Here is a 16807-nt window from a genome sequence, read left to right as displayed (position 1 = left end):
CTATTCTGGTTGGGTAGGAGAAATAATTCTCAATATATGGTGAAAAGAGTTGTAATTGATTAACAGTGCATGATGAGGTGAAGATATGAACAATATTAATTTAACCCCCTTGGGGAAACCCCCCCGCATGATTCGTATCACTTTCATATGGGAACGTGGATTTAAGCTTTTGCTCGATATAATTCATACAGTAAAGGTATACGTATGTAGTAATTAGTCCAGAAGAGTGCGGATGTATCGTTCCATTCGGGATCGGACATTATGGCATCGGACATTATAGCTTGAGGTACCAAGGCCTTTACATAACCATAACCCGCCATGTTCTCATTCTCCTCTACCTATACCCTTCCTCCAGCCTTTCCTCCAGTCGGGGAGATCTACCGTATTTGATCGATGCCGGGTACATAAGAGGCGTACGTAACCTGCGAAGATTCTCCAACGTGGCAACCGCACGAAGCAGGAATATCGCCGCCTTGGAAATACACATACGTGATTGTTCTGTCAAGGAAACAGCCTTTTTGGTTATATGGAAGTAGTGAGAGCTTTGATCTCGAGGTGGTATAGACTAAACTCCAAGTAGGTGGTTGATAAGGTAGTATAATATCAAACGGTTTGCTATTCTCGTAACTATACTATAAAAGTAAAGACTGATCTTACGCACAAAGTTCTACATTGTAATGGAGCCCCGATCCGTCATATAGACCTTCATACTCTACAAATAAATCGACAAGTCCACTATAAACAAGTCGATTACCGCAAAGCTGACTTCGAGAGCTCGGCTTCGTGATCACGTGATATCGCCCGTTGTAATATGTTCACCAATTGATGAGGGTCAGGGCATGCCTAGATTGTATTTCAGTATACAAACCAATATTATACCTCCCTTCAAATAAGTCTAAAGCTCCATATATTCATTGCTCATAACCCATCGTCATCATCATCATTCATAGCTCATAAATCCATCCCTCAATCACAATCCCTCCCTCACAAAACCAGCCACCCGACCAGCACCCCCAAACCTAGCACTCCTCCTCTCGACCCCCTAGCTCTTTCCCCCCTCCCCGGTACCTCCTTCTGAAGCACCTCCGTAGTCGTAGCCGTCGCCTGCACACTCACACTCTCACAACTAGCCGTTCCACAAGCCCACCCACTAGGACAACAATCACCACCCAAGCTCGCCGCGCAACTCGTCCAACCCGTTGCACACGCTCCTGTTGCCGAAGTGATCGATGCTGCCGATCCAACCGGAACCGCTACTGTAATTCCACTACTCACTATTGTCGTTGATGATGTTGCGGGACAGGATGTCGTATCGCAATTTCTACCCGTTCTACAACATCCTCCTTGATAATGGGCTGAGCAGGCATAAAATCCCGTGGGACATGTATCTTGAGTGATTGTTGAAGAGGCCGTTGTAGTAGTAGTTGAAGAATCACCTGTAGGACGAACAGGGACGACTCCCGAAGCAGATGTAGTTGTACTAATCGGAGTCGAACTTTGAGAGACAGTACTAGATACGCTTGAAGATTTTGTACTAGTGATCGTAGTAATTTGAATCGTAGTCGTTGGAGTCGACGAAACAACAGTAAAAGTTTTGGTTGTAGTAACAACCACCACAAGTGATGGATTGATTACACATCCAATTGAAGCGCATACATAATTTGGTATACAACAACCTCCTCCTACATCAGCCGCACAAGGTGTATTTGACGAAGCGCAATTCGTAATCGTTCCTCCGCAATTTCCTCCACTAGGACAACATCCTACAGGTCCCAGTCCAGTATCTGTGATTTGAAAGCATGTTTCATCAGTTGCGCAACAACTATTTGGATATCCGATTGATGAACAATTCGATGTTCCCGTAGGACATTTAAAATCTCTTTTCTCCAGTATAGCCAACGCGGCAGCCGAATCCTTTTTACGAGCTCGAATTTCTCCATAGTCCAAGAATCCTGAATGATTTTCCGTATGTAAGGCAAATGGCGCTCGGAAAAGAATAGGAATCGACGAATTCGCAAGTGATCTAGCCTCCTCCTTCAAATCCCTCTCCCTCAGAAACCCATCCCCCCCACCCAAACTCATGTGCGTATCCTCATTTCCAAATCTCCAATATTCCATATAGAATTTTTCTCCTTCATCCTCACTCATTTTCAGTATCCCAACTGGACTTTTCGCAACCACTACATCACTCCCCTCCAACCCCTCATCTCTTTCCCTCCTCGCAGATCCATAAACCCAATCTTTAACATGTATCCAACCGCGAGGCCACAGAGCCAGTAATCGATTATTATCAATATCAACCGCCTGTACCGAGTGTGTCTGCGAAATCAACAATATCAAAATCGAAGTTGGGAGACCTAAAATTTTCGCCGAGAGACGCATTTCGAGAATGGCTTATCCAGCCAGCTCCCGATTTAAAATTGATAGCAGAGTGGAGACTACCTAATCGATATCAGTACTAGGATCAGCTTTCGAGAGCTTAAGAGCTATCGGGTCGTAGATCACAGGTAATTCAGTGATGCATACGAATTCGCAACAAATTAAACTGACAAATGGAAAAGAAGCTTCATTTAAGGATTATGCAGGTAATGAGTATGTAGTAGTAGTGGAAATAGAAAAGAAAAAAAACTTTCCTTAAAGCGCGCAACAAACGAGGCTGGGAAACCAAGAATTAAAACGGGATTGATTCACTAGGTATCTACTAGGTACCTGTCAAAAATCTCCGGTGGCTGGGATGCGAACTTATGAATAAGATGGAGTAATAAATACAAACACACGACATATGAAACTTATTAGTACTCGAATAAACTTGAAACAATTTCTACTCGCTATATTATTATATATATATTCTTCAAATCTAAACTTAATATATAAGAATGCTTGAATATACTTAGACTTTTTATAACTATATTTCTTTAGCTTCGTTATAGAGAATAGTAGAGATGATTTATATATTAACTAGATGATTATTTAAAAAGAGAAACTCATTTTATTATTATAATTTTATTACTTAGAATATAAAGTATCTAGATGTAGTTTCTAACTTATAAAATCTTGAAAATTTAGAAAATATCAAAATACTCTAAGTAGATAGCTATCTATATATACTCGCTTCTACTTCTCTTTAGATATAGCTTATATACTTACTTCTAATTATCATTTATTTTCTTATATTTACGAGAATTCTAACATTTATTCTAAAATTAGATTTAATCTTAATTCATACTCTTTCAAATAATAGAAGAAATATATCGTCTACTCTAATTACTTGAACTTTTCACGAGTCAATAAAATCTATTATATTCGAGAACATCTTATTCTAAAACTATAGGACTAATTTTCGGGTTTGATTGAGCCCATCTCCTCACCCAAACTTGCCCAAGACCAACTCTCTGAGCTACCTTTCCACGCCAACGTATTAGCATCACATTCAAAACCGGTAGTTCGTCAACTATGGAGTCGGGACTTGGCTTATAATAACCTTTATATCTTACTTCTTGGAAGAATTTCTCCTTCGACTCGGGGAACAACTTTACTTCGTCTCCTCGGGTAAAAGGCGCTTGATAAAAAAACCCACTCGCTTTTGTATTGTCAAAAAATTTGTGAAGCGGGCTCGAACCATCCCATATATAGGAAATGGGAATAGCAGCAAAGTCAAAGAACACCTTGTTGCCACCTTACACATCTGCATGATCGATTCCGCGTCATATTTCGAGAGCTGAATTATCCCAGTTCATTGTTCATCTTCATTCCATAGAGAGAACTCGGTTTGTGAGATTCCATGCTCGAAAGAAAATGTGCCATAATATTCTAAGCGTAACCTAGCAGTTTGGGTCAATAGCAACAAACGTCCAGGTGCAAGAGCAGCATTGGTATCTTCATCGGAGAATTTTTTGAGAAAATTCGATGTTCTTCTCTGCATGTTCATTCTTACACGAGTGTGACTATCAAGGCAGCAGTCCTCGCAACATTCCTGATTCATGCCTTTGCACTTACAATCACGAAGATCGATCCAGTGCTCAAGATTGTAGAACCTTTCTTTATGAGCTAATTGATGCCATCCGTAGCGTTCCATTTCAGGTGGAATCAACACGTCAAAATTGCCCTCTTCAGGTGAGAAATGAGCCCAAGTTGTTACCGGCACATGATGATGATATCTATCAAATCTAACAGATCCGGCGACTGAACTCCATGACCAAGTTGGGAATAATGCAGTTTCACTAGAACCGAGAGTTCCACCAGCTTGCTCCCACCAATTCGGCCGCCAAAAAAGATTGTCATCGAAGTCCTTCCAAGACATTCCTGATTGATGCAGAATTCCAAGATGATTGAAAATTCCTGAGAACGCTCGAATTCTATCTGCATCATAGGTCAAGTGCCGTTCTGAATATTGTTCTATTACAGCACATATATTGTCGGCTTCAAAGACGTATAGTTTCAGACTCCAAAACGTGTTATGTAGAAATTCAAAAGCACTTAAATCTCCACCGTTGAATCTGTCTTTTGGGTTGCACATGTAATATACTCCGAAGTCTGTGAATATAAGCAATCTAGAGCTGAGAACAAGCTCTTGGAAAGTCCACCCTCTGGTGTGCCATTTTGGAATTTCCGACTGTATATAATGGATGATCCACATCTTCTACTAAAATCGTTTTGTTCAAAGAGATGACCCAGGGTGCTCTAGTCCGGGGCTTGCCATCAATCCCTGCTAGGCCACTTCTTGCGTCGTTCCCACACGCTCCTACTATGGTCAAGAATGCAGATGAGTAGACATCACCCATTCTCTCTATCTGAGCCAGTTTGATATCATCACTCTCATTCTGCACAATACAGAGGCGATCGACCCAAAGATATCTTTTGCCAATCATTTCACAGGCTATCATGGCATCTTTGATAGTTGCTGGAATATCCATTCTAGAAATAGAAAAATCTTCGGCAAGCTGCTGAACGTTGCTGGTACACAGCATCAGGTCGCTGGTTGTCTCACCCCATACATAACTCAGCGCGACAAACTCACAGTGATCAGGTGCTAAAATCACCTTGTCTCTTTCAACATCTATAACACGAAACTGTTTCGGAAGAACGAGGGAGACTTTAGGTTTGAGGTCGTGCCTTCTTCGGTGATCTTTGATCCACTCCTCGATTTGATCCCAATTAATCGGCTCCCGGGACATAGATCTGACAAGGTCTGTTTGCCTTGCATGGAACAATGGGGATAATGTAAATCTGATTGTCGAGTGGATTTTGACTTGATTGCCTTCTTTAAGCATCACATCGATAGAAAAATTCTTTCTCCGTGCAATTTTGGTGGTGGCGACAACATAATCGTCTGAAAAATATTCGGTAAATTTTTTATTTTTCCGTCAAAAAACAATCAATGCCATAATTTCAGAGCAAAGCTTACAGCTTGACCGACCTTTCAGTTCATTAAACGTGCCTAATTCGATTCCGATCGCGATATTCGACGACCGTCGTTCCTCATGCACTTTCCTCACCACCTGCTGAATATTATCTGTGGTTTCGGGGAATCGACCCCTATCATCGCTCCCCAACCAATGTCCATATAATTTCTTCCCTGCATGTTGAATGTACTCTAGAGCTTTGGTGACTTGACTGCGATCTTCGCTCGCAAACCAAGATTGACTACAAGAAATCAAATGTTGTAGACGAAGATGCCTGCAAACTTCACAAATCTGAAGAGTCTGGTCTTCTTCAGCGTCGCATGCTGCGCATGGTTCATGGAAGAACTTCTCACGAAATTTTTGAAGGATAGAAGGTTCACAGGGTTCCAGATATGGCAGAGTTACCATTTCACATGATGAGCACGATGGAACATCCATTCTGGGAGAAACATAATAGGTGATCGTGAGAGAAGTTTTCCAGGAGAAAACTTGCAAATTTGTGTGTATAAATACTTGTTAGTTGATCCGTGGATAGTTGAATGATGTTGTGTTGTATTGTGATTAGTTTGCTGTCGATTCTAAAAATATACAATATACGAGTAAGTAACCCCGCATTTGCTTTCCCTTGATGTTGTTATGAGTTTACCGGCATTTGTAAGCAAATGTAAAAATGCCTGAGGCATATATAAACTAAACGTTCTTCGTTATTAAAATCAGAATTAGAATTTATTAAATATAAGTAAATGTCTCTTTTAAAATATAAGAAGAGGTCTTTTAAAAAAAATATTAAAAGTACTTTTGAGAAGAGATAGAATATATACTCTACTTTTCACTAAGAGATTCTCGATATTTTTTAATCAATTTTTGCTTAGCTAGTAATTTCAACAATTTCGAAAATTAAAGAAATTCGTCTTTAGAAAGAGGTTTATATTATAGTAGTATAATATATACCTAGATATATTAATATAAAAATCAAAGAGAATCAAACTTCAAACTCTTAAATCAAATTATAATCATAATCTATAAACTATAAACTCTATTCCTCTTAAATAGCAAGAGATTATTACTAGATAGTACTCTTATTCTCAAATATACCTATATTAAAGAATCAATTCATCTACTTATTAATTCCCGCTTCCTTCCGGTGAGCTGCGCCCTGCGCCCTATATACTTCAAACTTTAAACTTTAATTTTTATACTCTATAATTCATATCAATAACACCAATAACACAAACCCTTCATTTCATCAATCACATATTAATCAAAAGACTGATTTCATATCCACACCCACACAATTCAACCCCCCCCCGCCTCCCTCCCTCCTCCCTTATAAAAATCCCAGATACAGAGAAACAACACCACACCACACAACAACCATTCACCTAACCCCAACTATGCCCCGCACCGACGAAGCAACCACCTTCTACTACTCCGTCTACAGCGCCATCCAAGAAATTCCATATGGAAAAGTAACGACATATGGACATATTGCGCGGTTGATTGGGACGCGTGAGTTGTTCCTCTTTTTTTATCTTTGTTTTTTTCCCTCCCTTATTTCCTTTTTATTCCTCTTCCTCCCTCTTCCTCCCTCTTCCTCCCTCTTCCTCCCTCTTCCTCCCTCTTCCTTTCACACTTCCCCAAACCTCATAAACATACAAACACCTAACCCCTCTCCCCCATCCAGCCAACCGCCCCCGCCAAGTAGGAATTTGTCTTAAGCATCTTCCCAGCGCCCCCTCCTCCACCACACCCCCCTCTACTTCTCCCTCTACATCCACTTCTCCCTCTACATCCACTCACCTCTTCCACAACGGAAATGTACCCTGGCAACGAGTGATTAATGCAAAAGGGGGGATAAGTCCACGGTATGTATTTTATCTCTTTTCTCTTCTCTCGCTTCTCCCTCATCATTATGCATCATTATCATTCACTATTTTCTCAAATTATTCCCTCAAATTATTTTCTCAAACTATTTCCTCAAACTATTTCCTCAAACTATTTCCTCAAACTATTTCCTCAAACTATTCCCTTTTTCTTGTTATCTCCACATATCATCATCCCTCATCTCCCCCATCTCCCTCATACCCCTCCTCCTTCCAACCCCCCTCCTTCCCCCCTCCCCATCCCCCCAAAATCAAACTAACCCCCCTCCCCAAAGATCCCACCCCTCTGGCTTACAAACCCAAGCCGCCATTCTACGCAGCGAAGGTATCGAAGTAACGGTTGATTCTCGTATGTATTTATTTCCCTCCTTTCTCCCCCCACATCCCCATCCTCATCCAACTAACTAAAATAGTAAACACCCACCACATCTCCCTCCCCACCTACGGCTGGTTTCCGCGTCAGCTACCGAGCGAAGAAGCGGCGGGTCTCGATCCCCCTATTAATTCTGATTCTGAATCTGAGGTTTGAGTTGGGAGTTTGAAGTTGGAGTCGAAGTCTGAGTCTGAGGTTTGATTCTGATTCCGAGTCTGATTCCGAGTCTGATTCCGAGTCTGATTCCGAGTCTGATTCCGAGTCTGATTCCGAGTCTGATTCCGAGTCTGATTCCAAGTCTGATTCCAAGTCTAATTCCAAGTCTAATTCCGAGTCTGATTCCAAGTCTGATTCCAAGTCTGATTCCGAGTCTGAGTCTGATTCCAAGTCGGGGGTTTGAAGTTGGAGTCGAAGTCGGAGGTTTGAGGTATGAGTCGGAGTCTGATTCGGGGGGTTGAAGTTGAGGCGGAAGTTAATGATTTAGAAGTTAATGATTTAGAAGCCGATGATCCGAATACTAATGATTTGAAAGCTCATGATTTAGAAGTTAATGATTTGAAAGCTCATGATTTGGAAGTTTATGATTTAGAAGCTAACGAAGTAAAAATGAATGATTCGAAAACTAATAACTTGAAAACTAATGATTACTTATTTATTTATTTATTTATTTATTTATTTATTTATTTATTTATTTATTTATTTATTTATTTATTTATTTATTTATTTATTTATTTATTTATTTATTATTTATTTATTTATTTATTTATTTATTTATTTATTTATTTATTTATTTATTTATTTATTTATTTATTTATTTATTTATTTATTTATTTATTTATTTATTTATTTATTTATTTATTTATTTATTTATTTATTTATTTATTTATTTATTTATTTATTTATTTATTTATTTATTTATTTATTTATTTATTTATTTATTTATTTACTTACTTACTTATTTACATCTTATTTACATCTTATTAACCAGTTCAGTTCCATGTATACGTATAGGTATACTATTATTTAATAAATCAGATTAAAGGAGTGCGTGCTCTATTCAAGGAGTTACTAATTAAGATCATGCTTAAATAAAATCCAAAATAAAGATTATTAAACTCAGTACATCGCCTCACATCATCTCACATCGCCTTACATCATATCAAAACCTAAAAAAAAATGGTGATGGAATGGTGTTTATGTATATAAATCTAAAGCTATGTAAGATACATAACCACAATAGCAGTAGAAAAGTATAATCCACTACCCCATCAGCAAAAAAAAATTCTTTATAATTCATTCATTCCTTCCATCATATCTCAATGTGTACATTTTCATCAAGCCATCTCTCATAAGATGGAATCCTGCATCGCATCTGCTATTCTGGCCAGCTCACCAAATGCTTAATGAATGATTATTTCTTTGAAGATAAAAACATTCCATGCAGATGGTTCCCTTCCTTCCACCCCACTGTACAGTTGGATTGTGAGTTGTCCAATAAACTTAATAGCAGTCGAATCCATCAATTTGGTCAAATCTTCTGATACAATCATCAGATATACATCTCAAAGGCAGTATATAATTCTCCATACTACACAGCTAAGCAAAAAAATAACTTTGTACCAATGAATACCACCATTGATTTGAGATCAAACCGGTGGGATGGATCCAACTGCCCTGATCTTTGGATTATTGATGCCAATGATCCAAATAAGGTCTAATGAACTATACTGATGCAATCACTATAAAGATGCGACAAATAAAGATCATAGACTTGATGCTGTTCTCCTCCATATTGTCAAAATGCATGATGCTAAAGCATCGACGTGATGAATATATTTTCCAAAGTCAGAGCATCTTCGCTCATTTACTCTCATCAGCCCCAGGATTAGTTTGAGCTTGAGGGCCAGTAGGGACTTGGTTGTTGGGTGGGCCATGTGGGTGTTGGTTGTGTCGGAAATTTTGTTTGTTGCCATTGAAATCTGGGTTATACTGATTTCTTGGACCGCCTTGAATATTCTGAGGGCTTGTAGCGTATTGGTTTGGTGCTCCATAAGCACCACCTCGCATTGGCACTATTGATATATTAGAACCTACGGCAAAAATTTCTTGAACTTCTAAACTTACTTTGATTTGGGATTGGTTGCGGGAAAACGGGTGTTCCATATTGAGGGACTGGGCTCATACCATACATAGGTTGTGGGTGACCTTGTTGCGAACCTTGATTCATCATCATTGGAGCACCTCGGCCCGGACTTGGATAACCGCCATTTGGCATAGCTGGAGGATGTCCATTATTTGGTGGCATGAATTGACCTTGTGCGGGTGGATACATCATTTGTGGACCAGGTCCCATTGATTGTGGAGGAATGAATCCACCTGCAGGGTTAGCCATCATAATTGGTTGACCCATATGACCTTGTTGTGGCATAAATTGATGAGTTTGCGAAAGGGATCTGAATGGTGGCATTTGAGGTGCACCAGGGTAAGAGACCATCTGTGGGTTGTAAGCCAATTGAGCATTTCCCCCCATGGGAGAATGGAAGGCTGCCATTGGAAGCTGTTGCATTCTTGGTGATGAAAAGGATTGTGCAGAATGCGATGGCATCATACGCAATTCATCAGCATTGAATGTTGGGGCAGGATGACCCATCTGAGCTCCATGCATGTTGATAGGCGGTTGACGCGGGGATTGTCTAGCATTGATGTTGTGAACGCCAGATTGAAGATGGAATGGCAATTGATGTTGGTGTGGTACTTGTGGAGCTGCTTGTGGTGGGTGAGGCTCCGATACAACGGGTGTGGTAGTAGGGAATGGTGCCTTTTCAAAGACTTGTATATAAGACTCCGTTGGTGCATCACCAGCAGTAAGTTTCCAGAGCAAATGAGTGTCATAAGCTGGCTTCAAACCACCATTTGCTAGCCAATTCTTCCCCTCTCCTGGCTTAAGAGTCTTGATGAGCTCCATTGCATCATATTTGCCTTGAAGTGAAGGACGAGCGCTCTTAGCCATTGGCTTGCGGCGAATCAAGGAACGTGCGACTGGTGTTGTTGAAGCCTCTGGAGCATTGGCTGCTGAACGAGGACTTGAGCCACTGCTTGGACCAGCGGGGCTAAAGTCTTTTGCGAATGCATTGGGCCGGAATTCGCTGACGCTAGCATTCAATCTTGGGCCACCTTGCGCACTCGCCACGCCACTCGAACGACGGGAGAAATTTGAATCGGCAGCGTTCGAAGGACCAGTAGGAGGAAGTCTGGCTTCATGGGCTGGCATGACATTGGATGGAACTTGAGCTGGTCTATTTTGTTCGATATTTCTCAATCGCTGGGCCAAGTGTCCGGCGGTGCCACTTCGGGGCATGGTCTGCTGTGCTTGAACAGGTCTGTCACTGCGAGAATTTTGTGTGAAACTGTGGGTACCTTGAGGATAAGGTCCACGATTAACGTTTTGGCGACCAGATGTAACGGGCGGTGGCGATATAGTATGAGTAGAGGTTGTAGTAGCGGAACGTTGTGCAGAAACTCCGTCTGCCCCTGGGGTAATTGGCTTTGCCGAATCAGTAGGATTGAGCTTTGCTTCTTCAGCATTGCGTTGTGCTTTCTCTTGGATCGCCTTTTGCTTTGCTGGATCCTTGGCAATGATGGGGACAAGATCCGATGGAACTGGAGTATGCAACTTGAAATCATTGGCAAATCTCTTGAGGTCATTTAATTTGATTTGCTTATCATTCTTGATCTTGTTGGCGCGAATTTGTGAAACATTGTTTCTTTGAGTTGCAGCAAAGGTCTTGAAAGCCTTGGAAACATCAGCCTCGACAGTTGCAGTAGCATTTGGCCCACCCAGATGTTTGACTGGTGGAGGAATTGTGCGGCTTGCAGAAGGAGCCACAGTCTTTTTGACCTCTGGAGTGGGAGTGGTACTTGAATCAGTGGTAGCAGGTGGAGTTGCGACCTCTGGCTTTGTTGACTTCGCGGCTGTAGCTGGTTTTGCCTTGTCGGCGGGTTTATCGGCGGGTTTATCGGCCTTAGCTCCTGCAAACATGATGGCTGAGTCGACAAGAGTACGATCTGCCGGAGCAGCAACTGGGGCAGTGACTGGGGCAGGAACTGGAGCAGCAACGGGAGCAACAACGGGAGCAGCTGCGGGTGCGCGGTCAACTGGAGCACGCTTTCCAGGTGGTTGATATGCACCCTTTGATGCGGTGAGGGGTGGGAAATCCTGTTGTCTGCGAACGCCACTGTATCTGCCCATATGTTAGCAATTACATGCAAGGGATAGAATCCAAGAAACTCACTTGTCTTCTTCATCAAGTCCATTCTCATTTGGTCCAGTGTGGTCCGCAATACGTTCTTCTGCGACATGAGAGTTCATTGCCGTGCTGCGTTCAATTTCTCTCGCCTTTCGATCTGCCTCGGCGACTCGCTGCGAATATTGCGGATGGCTTGTGTTGATCTGGGTTGTGTAGATGTTCTCATCGTAGTCTGTCTTCAAGCCAAATCGTCGCTCATTCTCTGCGAATTGATCCCAAGGAGCTACTCTTCCTCCTCGACCCGATTCCAAGCCACCATCATTATCGGCGGGCTTGTCAGGAACCCATCTTTGTAATACACGCTCTCCTTGGTTTCGGTTGCCCGAAATCGCAGTGTCTGTACGGAAAAAGCTCGAGTTACCTGAGCAAGGTTAGCATTTGTGATGTCATTGACACAACGTAGAAAGGACCAACCATTTTGCGACCTGCCATCAACCTTTCCATTACCATTTCCTCGAGCGTCTCCCATATCTTTTCTTTGCGACGTCATGTTTCCTGATTGTTCTCTGTACTTTGTGCCGCCGTTGGGAAGGTCGTTGCCCTTTTTTCCTTGTTGTACCATATTCAAGAACTGATGGTCCGATGTAAGTCAATTCTCTTGAATTTTGTCGTGGTATGTGTATGATCTATTGGAAGAGATATCTGGAGAGGAAATAAATTAGTAAGCCAATCCATGTGAATCATAAGATTCGAAGGTGAATGTTGCAGGTAGGTAGGTAGGTAGGTAGGGAAGTAGGGAAGTAAGTAGGTAAGGTGAGTGTGATTCGGCTTTGGGTTACACAACGCACAAGAAATGCGCAAAGCACTTCATCAACTATGCATGCAATGCAATCGATGACAGAGGGAGTGAGAGAGTCATCAGAGCTGGGGGAGGGAGATGGAGGGGAAAAGCCGCAATACATACCACACAAAATGGAAATCTCCAAAACACACCCTTCCTTTGATCTTCTCGAATCGCGCCCAATATGTGTGCGTGGTGTCAAGGCTGGAGGATTCGCGAATAATCTGGGGTTCAATCTGGAACTGGTCCCAAGTCGAAAGATAAAATTCTAATGGAAAAGGAATGTGGTTAGCATACATGCAATGTCATGCACAATTGCTGTAACTAAAGAAGTGAAATTGTGATGTGGTTGTTTGAGTTGATTGCGAAAGCTCCAAGCTTAATCAATCGTGTCAAAAAGAAAGGCTGGGGTTGTTGTAAAAGTGTATAATAATCATAATAATAATCATAACTTTTTGATAAGTGTGTGCGTGTGTGTGAGTATGTATGTATGTATGTATGTACGGAGTATGTGTAGAATTTAAAGAACCATCTTGTCTCACCTCGGATAGGAAAAAGAATTATGATGAGAAGAGAAGAAGATGAATCGAATGAAAAAATCAAAAAGACCTCCACTGCTCTCCCTTTCGTGATGAGTGAAGATGGTTACAGTATATCGTAACAGATCAAACAATCATTGAAAGTTATGAGTGTTGGGAGGGGGAATTGGTGGAATTGGTGGTGGTGGTGGTGGTTATTATTCTGGATCCTTCAGAAGAGGGGAAATGTCCATCAGAATTTCTGAAGGGGGTGGTTCGGGTGGAGGAGAGGGAGTGTAAGTAGTCAAGTTGTGGTTACTCGGTAGTGAAAGTTGGGTGATGAAATGATGTCCTCAAGCGAATGGGGTATTTTGGCTTGGTTTTATCAAGAAACGGGTGTGTAGGTAGTAGGTAGAGGTAGATTCAAAAGACAATAATAAGTAGAATGTATTTCTCAATACCTACTCGTAGACTCATAACATTAATAAATCTAGAATACGCAATAAGTACCTAGTTCTACGGTAGGAGAAGAATGTAGTTGGAATCAAGAATTGGGTAAGATTTCTATCTCGAGATAAATAAACGGATTAGTAAAGAGAGAAAGAAGTAATTTTTTCGATTTCTTTCCTATTGTCTGTTGAACCAAGGGAGGTTTGCTCCAGTGTTCGTAGAGATATTTGATTGTACGGTGGATCAATGGATGGATGACTTGGGTGACGTTTCTTGATATATCGAATCTTTGTTGACGGTACTAGCTAGCAATTAATCGAACTTTTATCATTCATAAAGTATTTCCTGATTGAAGAGACTACTAAATATAGCCAGAAGGAGAAGAAGTAGGATAGGAAGAAAAAGGTACCTAGTAAACTACCCAGGAAGAGAAGTCCAAAAGAAAAAGAAGTCAAAGTTTCAACGTCGAGGATGAAGTTTGCAAAGGGTGATCATAAGTGAAGATTGATTAATCCATGATACGATATGATATGATTGGTATGACTGATATGACTGATATGATTAATCTGACAGCCGTACCAGTCCACCACGCCCCAAATCGACCACTGTATTAAATATTAAAAGCTCGAGGTCAACACCATCCGAGCCCCATCCACTCTTTTCCTTCCCTCGAGGCAGAATCCACGGTTATTGATTTACTAGCTACTGGGGGACCTATCCATCGAGCCATTCAAGAGCTCTTGTCTCTACTCCACGATTCTCTCTGCTACGATGACCATACTACAAGGAACTTCGCTGGACCACGACCCCAAATCCATTTCACAGTCAACCGTCCAGCCTTCTTCCCTTTCCATGTTATTAATATCTCGGGGATCCGGTAGAGTTCATATCCTAGTGTCGATAGACGGGAGCATTAATCCGAATGGGGGTTTGATGGGATGTAAATGGTGTGTGTGTGTGTGTGTGTGTGTGTGTGTGTGTGCCTTGTAGATATCATCATCATAACCACATAATGAAACGTTTAGTCACATCATAACTGGGGAAATCAGATTGAGATACAGTCAGTAATAAAAGAAGTGTGGAATTCGGGAGGGTGGACTGTCAGGAAAAAGGGGCTTGGTTTTATTTTCATTCTGCACATGAAAAGGAAAAAAGAAATAATGCATGATGGAGAGTACTAGGTATCTAGATAGTCAAGACCACACTGAGAGATACTCGTAAAGGCTTCTCAGATAGGCTGAGGATCGCAAATGCAGAGATGCGATTCCAATATTTTCATTCAACAAGGGGGATAGAAAGGTCCATTTGGGTCGCTCGGGTCACATATGCGAACACCGGGGCATCCTTTGACCTTGGTATGAGATGTGCGTGCGGTAACAATTGCACAATAATCTTCCTTGGTGCGCAGGCTTACTTGCATACCTAGTAGGTAGGTATAAGTTGATGAGTGTGATGATGGATGATGGATGATGAATGATGAATGATGGATGATGGATGATGGATGATAGACCACAGATGTTTTATATTTATTTCAAGGGGATTTACATAGTAGGTAGTCAGGCATTATATAGAATATAGACGTTCGTATATATTCCTATGAATAATCAATTATTGAATATCTACCTAGAATGGTCTAAAATATCACGCTTCAATATATAATCTTAGATTCATCAGATACTCTACAATGATTTAGTAAATCCAACTCAAACCATAGACAATAGCCTGGTTACCTAGGCAATTACCAGGTCATCAATCACAGGATTCTCATTCTTCTAACAAAGATTCGAAAGCGCTTCCTCCATTACGAAATGGCCTGATCTTACCTAGCCCAGACGATCCAAATCTTAAGATGCTTTTCAATCCTCTTCTTCAAGGTCCCGAGCGCTTTCATAAGGTACTAGGCGAGCTAGGCATATTTCAATGTCTGGTAACACAGGCCTGAGCTTCGAATCCCTACATGGATTGGACACTTGCATGGAAGATTCAAGTACGACCGGACTTTTTGTGGCATCTTATAACTTATATCCTCTCGCGTTGGTACTCGGCCACGTTACAAATATCATGGATGACGTCGCGTAGGTAGGTAGGGACCTCGTATGGAAAGAATGGAAATACGTGACGTATGTGATGATCTAGAGGTGAGGACATCGTCGAGTATCTCATAGATAGAGAAAGCTTTGGTTTTCATCCAACTCATTCATTCTTCACGATCAACAAATCCTATACAAAATTGTTGAGGATTCCTAGGTCATTCTGATGTATGTTTGTCTGCTGTACCTTTTCTTTCTCTCGGATATCTTCATCTGCACGGGGGTCGAGTTAACAACCAATCAGAGGAAGAGGAACAAGGCTTGCATGTCCCCACGGCCTCGGAATGCGGCCTGGACGGGATTGAATTTGTTGAATATTGGTCACTGCCGCGCGGTATGAAAATACCCGAGTTGTACCTCGAGCGCAGTGCCATCTGACACCTGTGATATACCTGATACCTTGGTTGTGGGTATCGCTCTAGATTATACGTGTTTAGTATGATATAATAGGCAGTAAAGTACCGGTGCTTGATAAGCTTCAAGCGGTAGACTTGAGTCTGGAATGCTTTCTCTCGATGATTGATTTCGAGAAGTAATTTGAAGTTGTCATGGTTGATGGAGGGTTCATGTAGCAAGAAACTTTAACGAGGCCGATGGATCTCTCTAATGTCAATTGGGCTTGAGGATAACTTAAAATGCTGGTGTAGCTCTACTTCTTTCATCCACATGGAGACCAAGTAATGTGATCGCGGTCCCCTTTAAGAGCTTGTTTCGCCTTGTTTGACTTCTAGAAGCTACTAGGGATACTAGGTATGTATAACTCTGACTTGCGTTCTAACTCTCTTCTAACTCTCTTCTAGTGCTTCGTCTATATCTGAAGTATACGAAGGACGCCTGCATTTGTCAGGAAAGACTTTCTTGGTGAGATTACCTTCACCCATCTCACCATTCCAAGGTTGTTGTTAAAATAAAGAGGTTGGTCTGTTAATATAAAATGCTTTCGTACGGGAGCAGAGTGAACCCAAAATTGGAACGGCAGGGATAGTCCTTGTCATTTGGATGT

General features: G+C 41.4%; 5 protein-coding genes across 5 annotated transcripts; 1 reads left to right on the top strand and 4 right to left on the bottom strand.

Annotated features, from left to right (window-relative positions):
* Nucleotides 1-984: 984 nt before the first annotated feature.
* EAE98_007976 (uncharacterized protein) lies at nt 985-2382 on the bottom strand (the record flags this gene model as incomplete). Its single annotated transcript, XM_038955599.1, has 1 exon — nt 985-2382. One exon carries the CDS (start codon nt 2380-2382, stop codon nt 985-987), a length of 1398 nt encoding a protein of 465 aa, XP_038807893.1.
* A 1351-nt stretch (nt 2383-3733) lies between these two features.
* On the bottom strand, nt 3734-4300 carry EAE98_007975 (uncharacterized protein; the record flags this gene model as incomplete). The annotated part of the gene is made up of 1 exon (XM_038955598.1): nt 3734-4300. The coding sequence occupies one exon, from the start codon at nt 4298-4300 to the stop codon at nt 3734-3736; it is 567 nt and encodes a 188-aa protein (XP_038807892.1).
* A 250-nt stretch (nt 4301-4550) lies between these two features.
* EAE98_007974 (uncharacterized protein) lies at nt 4551-5174 on the bottom strand (the record flags this gene model as incomplete). Its single annotated transcript, XM_038955597.1, has 1 exon — nt 4551-5174. One exon carries the CDS (start codon nt 5172-5174, stop codon nt 4551-4553), a length of 624 nt encoding a protein of 207 aa, XP_038807891.1.
* Nucleotides 5175-6796: 1622 nt separating this feature from the next.
* On the top strand, nt 6797-7884 carry EAE98_007973 (uncharacterized protein; the record flags this gene model as incomplete). Its single annotated transcript, XM_038955596.1, has 4 exons — nt 6797-6911; nt 7087-7267; nt 7561-7634; nt 7699-7884. The coding sequence occupies 4 exons, from the start codon at nt 6797-6799 to the stop codon at nt 7812-7814; spliced, it is 486 nt and encodes a 161-aa protein (XP_038807890.1). The 3' UTR covers nt 7815-7884.
* A 914-nt stretch (nt 7885-8798) lies between these two features.
* EAE98_007972 (uncharacterized protein) lies at nt 8799-13488 on the bottom strand. Its single transcript, XM_038955595.1, has 6 exons — nt 13289-13488; nt 12870-13014; nt 12380-12607; nt 11951-12326; nt 9783-11899; nt 8799-9730 (listed from the first exon to the last, which is right to left on the bottom strand). Exons 3-6 carry the CDS (start codon nt 12525-12527, stop codon nt 9519-9521), a joined length of 2853 nt encoding a protein of 950 aa, XP_038807889.1. The 5' UTR covers nt 12528-12607; nt 12870-13014; nt 13289-13488; the 3' UTR covers nt 8799-9518.
* Between the last annotated feature and the right edge of the window lie 3319 nt (nt 13489-16807).

The sequence above is a fragment of the Botrytis deweyae genome (assembly GCF_014898535.1).
Source record: "Botrytis deweyae strain B1 chromosome Unknown BDEW_020, whole genome shotgun sequence".
NCBI lineage: Eukaryota > Fungi > Ascomycota > Leotiomycetes > Helotiales > Sclerotiniaceae > Botrytis > Botrytis deweyae.
Note: the sequence above shows the minus strand (reverse complement) of the source record. Positions and strands in the feature narration are given on the sequence as shown.